Here is a 21466-nt window from a genome sequence, read left to right as displayed (position 1 = left end):
GGCCCAAGTCTCGATCTAAGTCTAAAAAACCATCGCCCAGGCCATGTGTTCAGGCCCCTAAGCCTAAAAAACAAATGATCAAAATGGCTGAAGGACTAATTACTCTAATCAGGGGTAGTCAACCCCCCCCCCCCCTTCTAAGAGGCTTAGGTCTGAGCTTGACTATGAACCTTCTGATCAGGATTCTGTTTCTTCTGACTCTTCTAATGACCTGGATTTCTCCATACCTACATATGAGGATTCTGATGCAGTGAATTCCATTCCCTCTGCTTCCGCCCCTTAGGACTTTTCTTTTGGGGAACATTTCCACTGGGAAAGTCAGGAATTTTCTGAATCTAAAAAGTGGCTTAGGGATTTTCTCCAACGTCAGCATAGGCCTTTGGCTATACCTCCTGTACTAGACATTGTTGATGTGTTTTCGGAATCCAGTATGGCCCTTGATTCCCTGCCTCCGGCTCCTAGTAAACCTGACAGATACTACAGGGTTCCAGAGTCCCACAAGTTCCTTTTCAAAAATCCTGTAGCGGAACCAGAAACTATTTTGCAGAGGCCCAAGGGCATTAAGGCTTCTACTGCTAAAAATCCTACCCCTTCTGATGGAGACTCCAGGGCGCTGGACAGATGGGGTAAAAAGGTTTATACTTCTGCAACCTTGGCAATCAGGGCTTTAAACTGTATATTTCATCTTAAAATATAAACAGCATATCATGGGACTGCTTAAACAGAAAATTATGTTGATTTCTGACTGTGCAGAAAATAAAGATTTACGGGATTTATTGCATTCAGCAAGTTGGAAAACATACTTTGCAATGTGGTTTTGATTCTTTAGATGCCTCTTGCAGGGCTACTGTTACTGGGTGTGTGCTTAGAAGGCATGATTGGCTTAAGGAGCAGTCTCTGCCTGATCATGTTAAAGCAAAATTGTTGGATGCTCCTTTAAATCAGGACCGCCTATTTGGCAATTAGGCTGAAGAAGTTCTAAAAAAGATGGAAGCTAAAGCTATGCAAACTGTGAACGATTTCTTACAAGTGCAACCTCCAAGATTTAGTAGGCACTGGCCTACTAAGAACTGGTCCTTTCCAGCTTTTTACAGATCCATTCAAGCCAAACCCAGACACACCAAAAGCACCAGGTTTCAGTCCCAAGGGACTCTCAGAACTAAGCAGTGGGGTGCTTCCACTTCCAAATCTGGAAATAACAAGATACCCCCCTATGGTAAACGGTATCACTTTCCTTTAAAATTGCCAAGCACTTACCTTTCAGCCACCCCTTTGGGGGGAAAGATTGCTCTTCATGCAAAAAACTGGGAACTTATAACCCAGGACAAATGGGTTTTAAATATAGTGTCCCAGGGATACAGATTTCATTTGCACACGTTGCCAACACCAAACGGGTGCCCAGACCTGCCCCCAAATTAGTGGGCAGAGGCTCAGAAACAAGTACTTTCCCTCTTAAACATGGGGCTATTCAACCGGTACCAGAAGAGGAAAAGGGACAAGGTTTTTATTCCAGACTTTTCCTGGTACCCAAAAAAGACAAATCATGGCGTCCAATTCTGCATCTGTCTACTCTAAACACCTTTCTGGACATTCCAAAATTCAAGATGCTGAATCTTCACCAATTACTTCCTATGCTAGGCAAGGATACCTGGTTGGCAACTCTAGATTTAAAAGAAGCTTACCTGCGTATCCCAGTCAGGGAATCTTGCAAAAGATACCTACACTTCAAGGCAGGCTACTTGCATTGTCAGTTCTCTGCACTGCCCTTTGGCTTGTCTACTGCTCCCAGGGTATTCACAAAGTGTCTGGCTCCAGTAATTGTATTTTGCAGGCAAAGAAATATGCAGATATATCCATACCTGGACGATTGTCTAATTCAGGCAGAAAACCAGGACATACTTCTAAAACATCTGGCGTTTGTAAAAACGGTTCTAACCTATCTAGCGTATACCATAAACGAAAAGAAATCGCAACTGGTACCCTCTCAACAGATTACATTCCTGGGTGCAAGCTTGAATACAACTGCCCAGATGGCTTTCCTCATGCCAGAAAAGCAAATTCATTTGATAACTTACTTCAAACAGGTGGCCACAAAACCCTGCTCTCTGCAAGACAAGTACTGCAAGCCTTGGGGCTCATGGCCTCCTGCATTCTTCTAATTCCATATGTAAGACTGCATATGAGGAAACTTCAGTGGTACTTAAAATATTTATGGAGTCAACATTGTCACAGCCTGGAAACAATGATTCCTGTCATACCTTGCCTACGCCCAGAGTGCCTATGGTGGGCAGAGGCCTGCCACCAAAACAAGGGACTGCCATTCACAATACCCCCTGCCGCCCAAACCCTAACTACAGACGCTTCAGACTATGCATGGGGGGGGGCTCATCTGGCAGGGAAGTGCATTCTGGGCAAATGGAGCCCAAATCAAATGCATCTACATATCAATCAAAAAGAAATGTTAGCTGTACAGAATGCTCCGACAGCCTTCAAGGACAACCTACATCCAGGGCAACTAATGGTAAAGACGGACAGCACCACGGTTATGTGGTACATAAACAAGCGGGGGGGGGGTACACATTCCTACCCCCACTGCAGACTAGCCATGGCATTGTGGAACATGGCCTTGAGCTACCAAGTGCACCTACAAGCTCAATTCCTGCCAGGAAAACTGAATGTACTGGCAGACGAAATGAGCAGAAATGTCATGGACCCACACAAATGGAAACTGGAACCACGTATTTTCAATATGTTGACAAGCAAATGGGGGAGCCTAGACATAGATCTATTTGCCTCCCCCCAGAACTACCAGTTGGACAAATTTTGCACAAGAACTCCTCACAAAGTCTGGAAAGTGGATGCTCTGTCCTTCAGCTGGAAAAACCTGTCAGTCTACGCCTTTTCCCCCTCTGCCTCTACTCTCCAAAAGTTCTGCTAAAAGTCAAACAGGACAAACCAAAAATTATTTTGATTGCTCCGTACTGGCCATGCCAACACTGGTACCCACTCCTGCGCAGTGTGTCACAAATTTCTCCAGAGCACCTGCCTCAGACACCTTCTTTACTGTTTCAGCAGGAGAACCAAATTCTGCACCCTCATCTCCCAACATTGAAACTTGCAGCTTGGCTAATCATGTAAATTCACTCTTGGCATCCCTCAGCAAACCTGTGATGGATATCATCTTTGAGGCGAGAAGACCTAGTACTAGAAAATCTTATGCTGACAAATGGAAAAGATTCTGTGCTTGGAATCAATCTCAAGGGATGAGCACAGCAGCGCCCAATTTACCTCAGATTTTGCAATACTTAACTGAGATGCTTTACAAAGGCCTGTCTTCTTCCTCCATTAAAATCCACGCCTCAGCCATTTCAGCTCATTATAACACAGAACCTCCCCTCTTCTCTCATCCTCTGCTCAACCAGTACTCCAGAAGGGCCGAAAACTTGAGACCACCCAGGAGAGCTCCAACCCCTGCCTGGGACCTTAACTTTGTATTGGAGAAACTCACTCTACCTCCTTTCGAGCCAGCTGCTACTGCAGACTTAAAATGTCTTTCTTGGAAAACAGCTTTCCTTTTAGCAATCACTTCTGCTAGAAGGATATCTGAATTACAGGCACTTATGGCAGTGGAGCCTTTCATCATCTTTCATGCGGACAGGGTGTCACTCAGGACCAATCCATCCTTCATGCCCAAGGTGTGATATCCAGTGTGGCTCTTAATCAGTCCATTCATTTGCCAACTTTCTTTTCCAATCCACAGAACAGGGGAGAGCGGATTCTGCATTCATTGGATATGCACAGACAACTTAGATTCTGCTTGAACAGGACTAAATCTCGAAGAAAATCTGAACAATTCCTGGTAGCATTTGCTGCAGGGGCAGGAGGAAGGCTATTTCAAAACAAACCATTTCTAAATGGATAAGCCATTGCATTCATTTCTGCTATAAGCACCATGGAAAACCCTATCCCCCAGGGGGATCAGATCTCATTCCACCAGTGCTGCTTCTACTTCTGCAGCCTTTCTCAGAGGCGTTCCTACCAGGGATATTCTAGAAGCTGCTACCTGGAGTTCAGTTCATACTTTCACCAAGCATCATCATTTACCAATTTTCTCTAAATCTAGAGATGGCTTTGCCACTCCTGTTTTGCAGGGCCTTATAGCTGGTCCTAATGCTGTATAAATCCATCCTCCCAACCATAGCTTTGGGAATCTACCCAAATGTAATGACTGCAGCAGTGAAACACGAAGGACATAGTACAGTTGTGTACACTTAACATAAATGTAGATGTTTGAGCGTATTCACTGTTGCGGTCCTGGTTACCCTCCCTCCAGCCCCCTGTTTTTCTCTTACTATACCTCTACTTTCTTTTACTATGCTTAAAAGCCTTTTTGGTGCATTTGCTTTTGGTTGGAGATATAAGTTTGTGTTTTTAATTTTATTTTGCTCCCCATTTGGGAGGTGATGTAATGGCGTCTGCTGCATGTTTTATACCCCTGACGACCTGACGTCATGGAAGAAAGGACAGCAACCGACGCAGGACCCAAGACTTTAATCAGGCTGACTGAGGGCAACCTGCCAGCAGATTACCCAAATGTAATGACTGCAACAGTGAATACACTCTAACATCTACATTTATGGTAAGTGTACACAACTGTACTTTCTTTGTCTTTAGCAGTGCACATCTGTTGAATTTTTTACGATTTTTTTTTGTTACTGGGCCTCTGCTGATTTCAAAAATAGCATTAAAATTGAGTCACTTCTAGGGTTTAAATTTATTTCTGGATAGGTTAATACATAGTATTTTCTAGGCTCTCTTTTGAAATGTCTGCACTCAAAATACTGAGTGCTGAGAAGCCAAAAGAATAAGACAAAAAACGCAGAAGTATGACTGTTGAAAATCTCTTTTCTCCTTAAAACTTTTTTTGGGGGGGGCAAGCCTCCTCAACATTCCCCCACTGAACTAAAATATACCAACTCTGAGATTGCCATATCTTGGAGAAAAGGGAATGTTCAGAGAAATGGCATCTTGACTTAGTATATGTAAATCCGTTCCTTTGGCCATTCAGTCTCTGCATTTCCTGAGAAGAATTAAATCATAACCCTGGCAGTATGCACACAGATGCAGTCTGATTCGTATGGCCATTAATGTCTAGTCATGCTTGTCTTGACAAAACATTTAATTTATTGCTGTACATTATTAATGAAGTTCTGCTATTTCAGTTATTGCTGTGGTCAATACTGCATCTAAGTAATTTGCATTTGATTTTCATTGTTTTTTTTTTCTTTTATGATTGTACACCTTCAGAAATAAACATTTTAAAATAAAATGAAGGATTTGGATAACTGTAGTCAGCCAAGTAGTAATACAGTTTCGGGTGAAGGTCTTGAATGTGTGAAGATTTCTAGGGCTGGTCATAAATCAGTTTTTGTATTTTAAAGTGACTGACTGGAATATAGCAATGTTGTTTGCAAGGAACAGTTGGTTGATCACAGAATGGTGTGGGAAAAGATTGGAGAGCAATTGATAATAGGAAAATCAGAAAAAGCTAATTTCTAAAGTTTTAAGACTTAATTCTGCCAAAGTGGGCTGCTAGGTCTTTGGTATATATTTTTTTGTTTAGACAGTTATATCAGTAGACTATGATGGAATATGTGCAGTGTAATTCTGGATACATAGTGCATCACATTACAGAAAAGATAGTTACTGTTTCCAACTTTTTGAAATTCTTTAATAAAATGAGTGCACTAAAAGAATTTATCTTTTTTTAGTTCTGCTGAATCTTCATCTTCAGTAAAAAAAACTTTGGAAAACAGCTTTTCCATTCAGGTTTCAAAGCCTAAAAAGACTGTTGCTACCATTCATCCTATTCGAAACAGTGTGGACAATGAAGGTAGGGGGGAAGCATGTTTTGTATTTTAAAATCACCTTGTTAATTTGCTACATTTTGACATTGAGTTTTGCTGAGCCTGTTTAGCTTGACTCCTGTGAGGCTATTAAAAAGCAAGCCTGTATTTAGCTGATGAATATTAATTACAAACCAAATACTCTGTAGGCTTATTCTAAGGTTAACAGACACTGTTTGCAAAATGTGGTCATCTTTGTGATGAGAGCTGCTATAATCTGGTGTCTCTGTACCAGCAAGACTTAACACCTGCAGATCTCATCAGCTTGGCATGTGAAACTTTCCAGGGTTTAACACCTTCCCATTAACCATAATGGTCCATGTTCTTTATTAATTTTCCTGGACGACTTAGTGCTCCAGGAGGTTGATGCTAAGAAATAACTCTGGCTGATTAGTTTTACTTTCACAGAAAAAAATCCTTTCTTTGCCTTTTTTCTGTTCTGTTTTGTGCAATTGTTTGAACATCATTATGTGTATGTTTCTGATCCAGTCAAACTTTTCCACATTTTTTTTAGTCTAGTGGAATTTTGGCATTTCATGACTCCCCTTAGGTTGAGAACTTTTTACCATTACTTTTTACCCAGTTCTGTTCAATTATCAAGTGTATATTTAGTTTGTCGTAGTATTGTATTTTTGTGCTTGGAGGTGTTCTTTATTACTTCAGAGCTCTTATTCTCTAAGTCGTGGGTGTTTGCAAAATTCTTATTTTGCCTTTGTAGCTCTCTGTATTCTGGTGCTAATCTTCATGATTTAAAACATGTGAATCTTGCTCCTTGTAGACAACATACTGTGTGTGTGGCATGCCTTGATGCCCAGCATCTGAAAGCTGACAGTGGCACATAATGGCATTAATAAGTGCACATTAATGAATAGGAAGAATGAACCAATTCTGAAGCCACTGTTGCCAAAAGGTTTCTACCTAGGTTAAGGCTTTCCTGTCCCAAAGGTATAAGAAGGTATCTCCAGAGTTTCCTAAACCCAAAACTCAGGATAAAGAAAACCCTCTAAATAGGGAGAATTGAAAGAAACTGTCTTATTTAAAATGGTCTACTCCAGTACCTCCAAAGAGACAAATGTTAGAGCAGTATGGGACCCATATGATTTAGTCTTGTTTCAAAGCTATTAGTGGTATTGAGAGTCCGCTTTCTTGATTTTCTGGATAAGGCATGTTTTATTTGTCAGATGTTGAACTAGGTAGGCTTATTTGATGTAGACCATCATCTCCAGGTCAGTCAGGTCTTTTGAGTCTCCCCATAATCATTTTGTTCTGACTAAGGGATGAAGGCCGTTTAGCAGGTGTAGATGGATACGAGTCTTATCCCTTACACCACTGGTTCAAAGATGGACTTGGACTTTTCATCTTTGACTTCCTTCATGTTGTCTGTTCCTCACTCCCCATTTCATTGCTGATTCCTGTGAGACTGCTTGACAACCTCCAGGTGCTAGAGTCAAAGCATGTAGGTACTTCGGTATTATTTCCTTATGTACATGGTTTATCTTTGTGGGTGTTTTGCTTGTGTTGCTTGTCTTGGCACTGAATGCAGTACTGCCACTTGCCATCAGGGACAAGTTAAAGCCAGTTTTAGGCTTCAACTTTTGAGTCTTGGATTTCTTGGCTTTTGAGACTAAGGATCTCTGTGTCCTCCTTGACCCCGAGTGGATTTCTGATGGCAGCAGATGACACTGGTGGTAGTTATGCTGAATTAGTACTAATCATGGCCATTCAGCATTAGCATAGTTAGTTTTCAGTGTCTACTACCACATCTACTTTAAGATCTGCTATGTAAGGGTTGCCTTCATTCCTTGTAACAGTGCAACATTTAGCTGGAGAATCTTTTTTCTGCTCCTGCAGTTCCGTATTATTCCCTCTGTAGGTCAGAGGATCAAATGACTTCCAGGATTGCCATAGGGGGAGTGATTATACATTTGTGCTTTCTTTATCTTCCAGTCCTGTAAAAAGAGCAGGGAAGCATTTGTCCATGAGGAACCACACTGACTCCCCTTTGCAATCTCTCATGCTATACACTGGCAACAGAAATGCGATAGGCTTTCCCATGTTACCTCATACTCCAAATTCAGGAAGATTTTGAAGATTATGCAGAAGAGGGGAGCTGGCACAAAGCCCTCTCATCCCCAAAGCATGTTGTGCAGTAGTCTTTTCAGTTATGTTCTCTGGTTTCACTGCGATTCCCTTGTAGACAGGATAATGTCTGTTGTCATCAGAGCAACTTAGAAGAACTTGATGTTGTGGCACCAGTTCCTGGGAAACCAGATGACATCCTCCAGTTCCTTAAGAATTGGAACTGTTGGTTCCAGACTCTGTAAGACCAGTGCAGTTCATCCCCCTAACAAGAATGCTGGATGACTTTGAAAAGCACATGTATGCGCCCTCCACTCTTTCTTGGGTTGCTTAATTATCTTTCATATTAAATTTTCTTTGCGAGCTTTCAGATGAAATGATTAAGATACTGGAAAGGTTGCCAGTTAACATAAAATATAGGCTTATTTCTCACGTAATAACTTCTTTGTCCACCATCGCCATGTAAGTGGTGCATAATTCCATCGATGATGCTGGTAGGATAGCAGACGCTGGCATAGCTGGTTGTCATGATGCCTGGTTTGTCAGATCAGTTCTACTTAAAATTTCAAGGGATTTTTTTTAATCCCCCTTTAGTGGATTGGACATGTTTTCTCTAAAAGTGAAAGTGACACAGAGGGGAAGTTTTTATTGCTGTTGTGGTGCACTTTGAAACTGCCGTGTGTGTGTTTAACAATACCAAATGATTCTGGTAAGCAAAAAGATTTATACTTTTCTGAAGATCAAGAAATTGAATCTGGAGTGGAGAGTGTTGGGACAGTTGCAGGTTTTTTTTTTTTTTTAATTGTTCAGATTCTAGGAGAGTGTTAATCTGAATCTCCCTGTTAAGGATCCTTTTTCTCTGAGGCTGTTTCCAGAATGTGGCAGTGTGTTAAATGGGAGAGCACTCTGGCTCTCAGTCCCTTAGAAAAATACCATGAAATGTCACAGCTGGAATTCCCAGAACTTTCATCTATTTCTCCCAGTGCTGCCAGCATTGGAAAATGTGTTTTTTTCAAAGCCTGTGGTTTCCCTGATAGCCTGCTACACCTGAAGAAGTTGATAGAATTTACAAAGCTTCTCAGTCTTTCAAATTTCATTTCTGACATGGTAATATCCTTTACCAAACACTTGGCAGCAACTGGATTAACTAACTGTAATCCCTCCCCTTCTTACAAGGATGGTAAAACAGTTGATAAGTTTGGGGGAAAAATGTATGCTTCTGCAACTTTCATTGTCAGAATTTGTCACACACTCATGTTAATGTTTATAATTGTGCAGACGACTCTACTTTGCTCTGCTCAGCCAACTCCCTCCCAGAACTCCAGTTCCAGACCCAGAAAACATTTAACTTAGTCAAAAGCTGGGTCTTTATCAGACATCTACTACTAAATGCCAAAAAAACCCCCAAATTATTGCTGTTCTCCCCTACCCATCGCTCCCCTCAGGTCAATTTCAGAATCGGATCTAACAACTGTACCATACTATGCCCTGATAGCCACACCAATCTACTTGGGGTACTAATTGGCAACAGTCTGAAATTTGACCTTCTTGTTAACCAAATGATTAAAAAAACAATAAACTGGGCTCACTATACAGAAACAAAGCCTTCTTAACCCCTTTGGCCAGAACCAATACAACACGCACCCACCTACTTTCTACTCTTCTGTATGCCTCCCCCATTCTCACTAATCTCTCTAAAACTGAACTAAATAAATTAAATGTCTGCAACAACCATATCGCTAGATTCGCTACAGGGGCTACCTATCCCACACATCACTATCAAAATCTAAAACTACTAAAATGGCTCGAGTTCTCCAACCTACTACTCTGCAGTCGGCTTACAATGGGCCCATTGAATACTTAACCAACCAGACAGAGTTCTGGGTATACAACCCTTAATTACCCCTTTCATCAGTACCAGACCACTGAGATCTTTTGATAAATTAATGGTAAAAACCTCTAAATCCTGCAATCACGCCAGTGACTCAGTATTCCCCAATTACATAGCAAAAATTTGGAACTCACTTCCTCCTGATTTAACCCTCAAACCCTCTCTAACAAAATTTCAGATTGCAGCAAAAAATTATTTCACCAATCACTGGATATGTTCCTGCTCTAGCCCAGGTTAATATCCCTCCTCAGGCTACCTCTCTCTCATACTCATTGCTTCATATTTTTCTCCATTTCTTCTGGCATTTCTACTCAATTGTTATATTGCTCCCTACACCTTACTACCCAAACTTACTCCCTAATTTTCTTTCAGCTTATCTCCTGCAGTCTTTCTTTGTATTAATTGTTATCAGAACTGTTGGTGTTATATTTTTAACTGTATTTGTTAAATTGTTGTATTTCTGGAGCTTTTCTCCCCAGGCCTCCACTGAAAATGGATATGTATCCATTTGGACTTTCCCGGTTAACAAATGTAAAGTAAATAAATAAATAAATAATGACTAACTGTGAAAGTATAAGGAATGTTTTATCTGCAGTTCTTTCTGGGAGGAAAAATCTCCTTTGGTTTAGATTCTTCTATTTCTTAGGTTACTACTCATTGTTAGTGTTTTTGACTCTCTAGATATTGCATCCAGGGCTGTTGCCACTAGTACTGTGTGGTTTGCTTGGCTGTATTCTCAAAACCTCCCAGAGGATGTAAAAAAGAGATTTTAAATTAACATTTGAGCAGAGGTTTAGTTGTTTGCTCCTTTACTGTAGAGGTCATCAGAAATGTGATGAGGGGTAAGCTTAACATAAGGAATGTCAGATTTTTCAGCCATCTTCTAAATTTTCCGTGTTTTTCTGCTCATTTATCCCAGTTTGGTAAGAAACAAAACCATCTTAGCAAAATGCTGACAAGCAGATATTTTAAAAAATGGCCTGGAGGTTTAAAAAAAAGCAGGAACTTCCTAAAACAAAGGGCAGTCAAATGAGTCCGAATTACTTTGTAAGGGACCTTGCCCTCACCTCCCACCCTGGCCGTCCTTCAGCCCTTCCAAAAAGTGATCTCCATTTTTTTTCAGACAACAAATGTTTCCAGACAAATAGGTTCTGAAACTGATTCAGCAGGGATACAGATGCAAAATTCCTCCTTTCCAGGGAATTAGTCTATGTCCAGCAAACCAAACCTGTCTCTTCATTCCTGTCCTGCAGCACATGCATTTTCAGGAGGTAATAGAAACAGTTCTCCTTCCTAGTTGGGAAGAGGTTTGTATACAGGAATAGAAAAAATAACCACCGACAAAGCACTTGGAAAAGAAGGAATGGGAGCGCAAAGGAATTAGCATAACCACACTTTTTCCCCTTTCATCCTCAAAGGACTTCATCAGAATCAATGAAAACATTAAAACTACATCTATATTGAACACATTTAAAACGATAAACCCAATAAAAATCATTCACATTTCAACAATCTCAATCTTTTAAAAATTTAATATTAATAACATTGTTAAGACCAGATAATGTATCAGCTGCGAGCTTGAGCTGCCACAGTGTTTTTTTTTTTTTTTGCTCTAATTTATTTTTAAAACCTCCCCCTCTGATATCTAAAGGAACAGACTCTGTGATAGTAAAAAGTTTCTTAAATGTCAAATGCACCTTGGAATATCTAAAAAGGACATGTTTTCTTTTCTACTTTTAGTGCATGAAGGTGTTCTTTTATTCTTGCCTCTATGCTTTTGGTAGTCATGCCAGCATAGTAGGTATTACAATTTGAGCACAAACTAACATACAGTACCCCATTGGACTTATAAGTATAACCCCAGGGATCAGAATAGTACAATCAAAATGATCTAAACTTAAAGGTCCTTCTAGAATAAATCTACAGACTGAGCAGTCTCCACATTTATACATACCTTTTTGTCTATTTACATCATAAAGACATGTTGGTAGCTTTGTACTCTCATTTTCTAGACGTAATTTTAAATTATAATTATTTTTATATATAGACTTAGGACTAGGTCTAGTACATGAAATTAAATCAGAATTTCCTTCCAGAACCTTTCAGTTATTTTTAATAATAGACGTAATACTGTTAGTATCTACAGTCATGTCTAAGCAACAGGCGATACCTATTTTATCATTAGTGCTTCCAGATTTAACTAAAGGTTTTAATAAAATAGTGGGATATACAGTCTTCCTTTTATCTTTCACTTCCCTTACGTTAGCAGTCAAAAAAGTGGGCCATAACCCTTATTCAAAAATAAGGAAATAATTTTTACTCAGACTGAGCATTATCTGTAGTTAGTCTAAAAGCCCTTATGAACCGACCCTTGGGTATATTTTTTTCATAAAGCATGGATGATTACTTCTAAAATGTACATTATTACTAGAAATATCTTTCCTGTAAATCCTTCTGCCCACTTTACCTTTGGTATCATTGCGTGTTAATTGAATATCAAGAAAATTTACTTTTGATTCGTATTGTCCTAGGGTAAATTTAAAAAAAAACTAGAACCAAGATTCAAAACTAACAAAATTAAGGGCGTTTTGTTCTGTCCCTTCTAGAATCTAAAACAAATCATCCACAAAATAATTAAAATAAACTACCTTGAATTCTAAAAAAAAAAAAAAGGGGGGGGGGTGGCATGATTTAATGTTACTACCAACCCATTACCAAGTTCGCATAGGCAGGGGTGGCTGCAAAACAGATGGCAACACCTCTGATTGGTTTATAGATACCTTTATTAAAAAAAAATATTTATATAATAAACTATCAGTAAGAGTACAATAAAAAATTCTCAGATTAAGCTAACTTAGAAAAAGCATGTAAATAATTCCCAACATATTCAACACCTAAATCGTATGGGATACACGTAAAAAGAGAACAAACATCAATTAAAAAAATATTTTTATCTTTAGAAAAATTATAACAAAGGAAATATTGTAAGTTTATAAAAAAAAAATCACAGGAGTCCTGGATATAAGAAGGTAGTCTTTGGACAATGAGGTTTAGTATAGTCAACTAGCAGGGAAATCCCCTCCGGAATATAGCCCGGAGCAAATACTGCAGGACACAAAGGTGGATTGTAAACGTGTTTGTATTTTGGGTATCCCATACAGGATTAACATTGTTTTTTCAATAACTAAAACTTGGTGTAAATCTACATCAGTAGACCCATCCATTATACCCACGACCTGAGTAAGGTGAGCTGGGAGCAGTGTGCACCACAACTGTAACAGTGCCAAACACCACATCTCATCACCAAAGGTGGAACCACACAGGCAGGAGGCTACAGTGCCCATTCTGAGGTGCAGAACAGTGATGTCTACAAAGCCAAAAATGAACGCAGTCACACAAAGTCCAGCAAAAGTGAGAAGAATGGCAAAGTGGCAAAACCTATACTTCAGCAAAACAGCACTGAGGTCTCTTCCACTATTCAGGTGGAAGTTCCTGATACTACCCAGAATTCCTCTGTGTCCGTCAGCAGTGGTTTGAACAATGACCCTGATATGGCTGACAGCTCATTGGTTACTGGTGTCTCCAGTATGAGTGTGGCATCTGTAATGGGTACTTGCCACAGAATGCAGCAGTATTTGTTAAGAGGTCACAAATGATGCTGTGTATACTATGTCACCAACTATTTGCCCCAAACCAGCACTTGATATCAAGGTCTGGTGCTAGCAGTTGGCTCAGATGGCTATAAATATGCTTTTCTGACTACAGGCAGCTTGGATAACTTGTCTGTGCTGTCCACCAATGTATCAGAAGAACTTGTTCTTTCCACGTTATTGGACAGTAGCAGAAAGATTTCAGAGACCAATATGAACTTTGACCCTGACTGTTTTCTTAATCCCAAGCAAGGGTAAATGTATGGTGGAGGAGGACTGAAAGGAGAGAGAGCAAGCAACTTCAGACTGTCTCCTACAACAGAAGGCAGTTTAAACTTCATGTCCTTGGCAAAAGAAATCAAAACGGAGGATCCATCTTTTGAGCAGCAACTCGCAAAGGAGAATTTCTCATCTAACTCCATACCCACTACTCTCTGGCTCAACTTTTTCCTTCAGGTGGGGGTTTGAGTCCCACCACTACCTTGGAGCATAAGGATTTTAGTGCCATTGATTCAAACAAGGATTACGTCTCAAGTTTTAGCCAGCCAGTAAAGAGCCCTCACATTCACCCAACTCCGTCCCCCAGCTTTCTACCTGCAGACTGCCAGTAAGCAGCTTTCACAAATGTATCCAAACACACACAACAACCTTGGTGATGGCAGTAGCTCTTTTGTTAACTCTTTAGGACTAACAAATGTCAAATCGGAGTCCCCAAGTCAAGCAACCTCCAATTACAATGGATCTGTGAAGCAGTCAAGAATAGATTCTACCGCCTCCCTCCAGATCATGCAGTCCCAGACCAGCTTCCAGCAAATCCCAGCGGAGCCCAAAGTTCCTGTGGAAACAGCTTAGCAGAGGAATGCAAATGAGAATCTCTTAAATTCTGGAGAACTTCAGTCCAGAACCCTATACAGGCAGATAATAATGGAGATTTACGTAACGGGAACAATTTACCCATCCATCAAGGCCACATGGTGCAAGGACTGTACCCTGTGGCCCACCTGGTGCTCAGTAACTCCTCTAACAAGATTAACTTGGACTACTTTGATATCTCCTTTAGTAACCAGTTTTATGACCTTATCAATGATTTTATATCAGTAGAGGGTGGGACCAATCCAGTTTATGGGCATCAGTTGGTAGCAGGAGAAAACTCTTGCTTGCCGGAGCAGCAACAGGAGGATGGGGAGCAAGTAGCCTATGGGCAGGCAAAGATGTGTATACCTTGCTGCAGTCCACAGCAGACCAGCTTACAGGTAAGTAACACTGAGAGCACTGCTGGTACCATGGCATACATGCAGGTAGCTGAAGTGGTGTCCGCACAAAGTACCTTAGGAATGCTGCAACAGAATAGGCATTTATTCTTTGTTACAGACTACTGCCCAGAATGGCCATACGGTATGGATGCAATGAAGGTTCTAATCACAGGTCCATGGCAAGAAGCAAGCAATAACTACAACTGTCTAACCAGATCTTGGTGCCTGCATCACTAATACAACCAGGAGTGTTGCATTTCTATTGTCCAGCACATGACACGGGGCTTGTGACATTGCAGTTTGCCTTAAGCAGTCAGTTCATCTTCAACTCTGTAGTGTTTGAATACAAAGCAAGGGCCCTGCCAACTCTATCTTCCTCCCAACATGACTGGCTATCAGTGGATGCTACTATTTTTTCCCCCAGAATATTCAACATACTTTTCTTATAGTGCCACACTGTCATTGCACCATTCCATCAAAAGCTGTTTCTATGGCAAAAGAGGTGAAGCCCACACTGTGATCAGATGACTCCGTATGGAGAGTCTGCAGAGGAGATTGTGACTGTGTGTTTAATGTTGACTTGTCCATCTTTGGAGAAGGGGAGCAGTCCATTTTTCTATTATCTACTGGAGAGAGAGAGAGATGCACACTGCATGCAAAGTTAGGGGTGGGGACATGAACAGCATTTGACTTTGTCAAGTTTTTATAGAGCTTGTGCAGTAATGTGCGCACACACACAGGATGACATATAGTAGGCCATCATATATGTAAGCACACACATCAGATGCTGGAGAAAAGGTTAGGCCTTAAAGGAAAAATAATGATAGCTGCCTGGATAATAGCCTCCTGCATTCAGCTCTTGCCCAAGGAGGAACAAATGGGTTAATTTATTGCAGGCAGAGGGGCACAAAACAATACAGAAATGTAGTTCTGTGATTGCTGTATGGAAATTTTGTAACTGCTGCATGAAGTCACCTTTCATGATAGAGTGGTGCAGTCACAATACAACAGTTTGTAAATTGAAGTCTTTTAAATGGTGTTGAAAAGGTATTCTGTAAACATTTACAAATAGTAAAGTTAAAAAAAAAACATTTACCTGATATTTTGACAATCAGGAGGTACAGCTACATAGTTTTATCTAACAGTCCTTGGTTCATTTTCCCCTAGTTCTGTACTTTTTGCTGTACAGCTCTGAGAAAGTCACTTAATCAGACAGTTTCTAGCTCAATTGGTTAAAAAAAATACAAAATCAAATGCAGGCTCATAACTTTGGCAGTCAGCAGTAACACTTTGTTAAACAATCTGAAAAACTCAACTTGACAATGTAAGATATTTCTAAGTAAAAAAATGTTTTAAGGCAGTACAATCAAATTGAAAGAAGCATCATCTAGTGTTACTTTGCTTTTCATATAATTATGAGAACTGTTTCTTATTGATTTTTGCATTTATAAATGTTTGTATAGATGTGTAGTATATCTTTTAAATATGTCAACCTTTTTTATTTTTTGTTGTATACTGTCTCATATGTAGCTTCTGATGTTTTGTATCCTACTGTACCTGGAGCTTTTCTCCCCCCGGGCCACTGCTGAAAATGGGTTCTGTAGACCCAGTCGAACTACCCCGGTAAACAAATGTCAAATGAAATAAATTAGGCTGTCATACAAGACTGTGTATGTACTTATAACACACACTAACATCTGTCACAGAAACTTTTAAATACTCGTCAGTGTTATCTAACATTTTCTCCATTTGTTCAATACATTTTGTTTTGTCCATAATAACTAGGCCTCTGCCTTTATCGGCCTTCATGAATGTAATGTCTTGCATGTTACATAATTCTCAAGAACAACAATTTCATTTTTATTAAGATTGTAAAAATTAACTTTGGACCTGGTGCTTAAAACATTTCTCATATCTTTCTCCCGCAATTTTTCAAAAACATTGAGTATTCAAAAGACCAGGGTTGTACATGGAAGGCTCAACAGATGTTTTTTCTGAACAATTAACATTTTTCAGTGTAAAACTCAGATTTAATTTGCATGTGTATTCTTTTAAGCTCAAAAATGTTTTGCAGATTTCAGCCCTTCTTGGCACAAAATTCAGTCCTCATTCTAGCACTTTTAATTGAGAAGGGGTTTATTAGACACATTAAATATTTTAACACAGTACCTTAATCACCGAGTTTCTCTTCTTTCTCCATCTTGTGACCACTCTGTACTTGGTGCCACCGTTATTGCTGAGAAATCCACATCTGTTCGATGTGGGAAATTTCTTTGGTCTAAAGGGACTCCTTCCTTTTTCAATTCAGTCAGTGAATAAAGCAGTAATTCTAAAAATCTCATTCGAGCAGGCCGCCATCAGATTAGCTCGGCCATTGTCACTTCCTTCCAAAAAAACCTCTTCTTGATTCCAGTTGGCTGTTGAAGTTCCTTCTTGGGTTCTCATCTCTTTGCTGATAGAATTTAAAGGTATATCATTCTTTAAAGTAGCAGAATCTAAATTCCCGTTCTTGCTCTTATTTTTACAGGAATTAGGATTGAAATGTAAAAAAGCAGATGTTCTTCGTGTTTCACTGTTGCAGTCATTACATTTGGGTAATCCTGCTGGCAGGTTGCCCTCAGTCAGCCTGAATTCCAAAGTCCTGGGTCCTGCGTCGGCTGCTGTCGCCCCTCCCTGACGTCAGGTCGTCGGGGGGTATAAAAGAAGCCGCCAACACCATTTTCTTCAGTCTTTCTTGCCAAGCGGTGCCCGAAGCAGTTCGCAAGTGCCGGTCGGCAGACTCCTGAGATTTTCGTGTTCGAGTTTCAGATGCGAAGTCTTCAATAAAGCTAAGTATCCCCGTTGGGGAAACTTTTTTCTTGCTCCAGACCGATGTCAGTAAAAGTAAATAATTGTATTTCTTATGGAAAGCAAATACCTCATAAGGATTTTCATTCTTACTGTATTCCTTGCCTAGGCCCTGATCACAACGTTTCTGGTTGTTGGTTTTGTGCTAGATTTAACCAACTCCCTATTAAGCATCTGTATGCTTCTGCTTTAAACTATTTTGGACGCCGGTTTAATTATCCAGAAATGTCAGATAGCTATCTGATTACCGGAGTTTACAAAAAGCGCAAAGGAAAGGAGAGTGATAGACAACCAAGGCACAAAACCGACGAAGCATCTCCTAAGCCAGTCGCCGGTTCTCAGTGAGGCGCTTTCGCAGCCCCTGACGCCAGCTACTTTAGAGTCGCAGGCCGCTACCGACTCCCACGTGGAGTCGGCCATGCCGCTGGAAACTCAAGGTATTGGAGCCTCGGAAACGATTCCTTCAGATGGGTCTGGAGCCACTGAGCAGGCACCGGCTTCTGAGGGTGTATTCAGACCTAAACATCTTTACATTAAACCGACTTCAGCCTCGAAGGCAAAGACTAAAGCACCTTCTAAAGCAAAGAAACATACTCAAGAGCCACGTGGTCAGGCCTCTATGCCCAAAAAACAGATGCTCAAAATGGCCGAAGACTTGATTACCTTGATCAGGTAGGTGTTCCCATCCCCCTCCTGATAAGAGGCCTAGGCAAGAGACTGACTATGAATCTTCAGATCAGGTTTCCATTTCCTCTGATTCCTCTTCTGATCAGGAATATTCTCTTCCCCTCTATGAGGATTCTGATGCTGAAGAATCTATAACTTCAGCTTCTCCTCCAGATGACTATTCTTTTGGGGAAACCTTGCATACCATGAGGGAGCATTTCCACTGGGAGAGCCAAGATTTTTCAGAATCTAAAAAGAGGCTGAAGGATTTCCTTTTACTACCTCAACACAGGCCACTAGCCATTCCACCTGTGTTAGACATTGTAGATGATGTGTTTTCGGAGTCTAGTCTTAACCCCTGACTCCTTACCTCCAGCTCCTGTTAAGCCTGACCGATATTACAGGGTTCTCGACTCTCATAAATTCCTTTTTAAAAACTCGGCTGCAGACCCAGAAACTATTTCTCAGGGTCCCAAGGGAGTTAAGGCTTCCGCTGCAAAAAAACCCTACCCCCTCTGACAGAGATTCTAGGGCACTGGATAGATGGGGAAAAAAGGTTTACACATCTGCTACCTTGGCTATAAGGGCCTTAGTGTCAGTTTCATATGCTCAAATATCAGCAACATGTCATGGCATTGCTTAAACAGAAAATGTTGTTAAACTCTGTGCAGAAAACGAAATGCAGGATTTAATGCATGCAGCTGAACAAGTTGGAAAGCATACTTTGCAATGTGGTTTTGATTCTTTGGAGGCCTCCTGCAGGGCCGCAGTTACGGGCTCTGTAATTAGGAGGCATGCTTGGTTAAAGGAAAAAAATCTGACTGATCATGTCAAAGTTAAATTATTAGATGCACCTTTACAGCATGATACTTTGTTTGGTGTTAAGACAGAAGAGGAGTTAAAGAAAATGGAGGACAAAGCTAAATCTGTGCAAACTAAGATTTTTTTTACAAGTACAGTCACCCAGGTTTAGTACACACTGGCCAACAAAGAATTGGTCCTTTCCTATGTCAGACAGGTCTCAAAGGGGCAGATCCAGATGCCCTAGAGGCAGATCCCAGGCACAAGGTTCACACAGGTCAAAGCAATGGGGTGCTTCTACCTCCAAAGTTGGAGAAGACAAATCACAACCATACAGGAAACAGTTCCAATGACTTCCCCCTGCCTGCACAAGGCACTTATCTTCTGGCAGCACCCTTAGGGGGAAAATTAGCACTTCTTTCTCAAAATTGGCACATTATAACCCAGAACAAGTGGGTTCTAAATATCGTGTCACAAGGCTACAAGTTCCATTTCCATACTCTGCCAAAGGCATACGGCTGGCCAGATCTGCCAAAAAGTCAATGGGCAGAGGCACAAAAACAAGTCTCATCCCCCTCATGGACATGGGGGCCATTCAGCAAGTACCAGAGCAAGAGCAGGGACAAGGATTTTACTCAAGACTGTTCTTGGAACCCAGAAAGGACAAGGCCTGGAGGCCAATACTGGGACCTATCTATTCTGAACACATTCCTGGATATACCAGAATTCAAGATGTTGACTTCGCAGCAGCTTCTGCCCATGCTGGGCAAGAACGCTTGGCTTGTGACTTTAGACCTAAAAGAGGCATACCTGCATGTCCCAGTCAGACAAATATGCAGAAGATACCTCAGATTCGAGGCTGGCCCAATGCATTACCAATTCTCTGCACTGCCCTTTGGCTTATCTACTGTGCCCAGGGTCTTTACAAAGTGCCTGGTACCAGTAATTGCATTCTGCAGACTAAGAGGAATACAGATATATCCTTACTTGGACGACTATCTAATTCAAGCAGAGAACAAGGACATTCTTCTACAGCATTTGGCATTTGTGAAAAGACTTCTAACATGCCTAGGCTACACAGTGAACGAAAAGAAATCAAAACTAGCACCCTCTCAAGAGATAATATTCCTGGGTGTAAGCTTAAATGCAACTGCCCAGATGGCTTATCTCACGCCAGAAAAACAAAGGCAACTAACTACCTATTTCAAAATGTTGGCAACAAAGGCCCAGTTATCTGCAAGAAAAATACTGCAGGCTTTGGGCTTCATGGCATCCTGCATCCTACTAATTCCATATGCAAGACTGTATATGAGGAAACTTCAATGGTACCTAAAAAGTGTTTGCACTCAACATTGCCACAGTCTGGAAACTATGATTGCTCTCATTCCCTACCTGCAACAGGAGTTTCGATGGTGGGCAAAGGCTTGTCACAAAAACAAGGGAGAGCCATTCACATTACCCCCAGCCAGGCAGACACTAACAATGGATGCTTCAGATTATGCCTGGGGGGCCCACATGGCAGGAAGATGCATTAAGGGCACATGGAACTCAAACCAAATGCATTTACATATCAATCAAAAGGAGATGCTAGCTGTTCAAAATGCCCTGACAGCCTTCAAGGACCTACTTCATCCAGGACAATTACTGATAGACAGAAACACCACGGTCACGTGGTGTATAAACAAGCAGGGGGGCACACATTCTTACCCCCTTTGCAGACTAGCTATGACTTTGTGGGACACAGCATTGACTTGCCAAATACATCTGCAGGCGCATTTCCTGCCAGGAAGGAAAAATACTCTGGCAGATGAACTAAGCAGAAACCTCATGGATCCCCACGAGTGGCAGCTGGATCCACAAGTCTTCAGCATGATTACAAGGAAATGGGGATGCCCGGACATAGATCTGTTTGCCTCCCCTCACAGCTACCAACTAAAAAGATTCTGCACAAGGATTTATCACAGACAGGCATGGAAAGTGGACGCCCTATCTTTCAGCTGGAAAAACCTATCCGTATATTCCTTTCCCCCTCTGCCTCTCCTCCCCAAGGTACTCATAAAGGTCAGACAGGAGAAGCCAAATATGATACTGATTGCCCCAGACTGGCCCCGCCAGTACTGGTATCCAATACTAAGGAACTTGTCTCAATGCCCAGCTTGGACCTTACCTCATATACCTCATCTACTGTCCCAGCAAAACAATCAGATCCTGCACAGCCAACTCAGGACTTTAAACATGGCAGCATGGCAGATAATGTAGTCATACAAAACGCACCTCTCAGTAAAGCTGTGATGGATGTCATTTTGGAAGCCCGAAGGCCTAGTACTAGAAAATCTTATGCTGAAAAATGGAAGAGATTCTGTGCTTGGAATC

General features: G+C 41.0%; 1 protein-coding gene across 1 annotated transcript in view; it reads left to right on the top strand.

The window, feature by feature from the left end:
- Window positions 1-21466, top strand: part of BLM (BLM RecQ like helicase) — a 1689823-nt gene that overhangs the window by 340974 nt on the left and 1327383 nt on the right. The window contains exon 5 of the mRNA XM_044077719.1: window positions 5772-5893. Coding sequence (XP_043933654.1) covers window positions 5772-5893 — 122 coding nt within the window. The remainder of the gene's footprint in view (window positions 1-5771; window positions 5894-21466) is intronic.

This window comes from Protopterus annectens, chromosome 7.part0 (genome assembly GCF_019279795.1).
Source record: "Protopterus annectens isolate FY-2018-M chromosome 7.part0, PAN1.0, whole genome shotgun sequence".
NCBI classification, from domain to species: domain Eukaryota; kingdom Metazoa; phylum Chordata; order Ceratodontiformes; family Protopteridae; genus Protopterus; species Protopterus annectens.
Note: the sequence above shows the minus strand (reverse complement) of the source record. Positions and strands in the feature narration are given on the sequence as shown.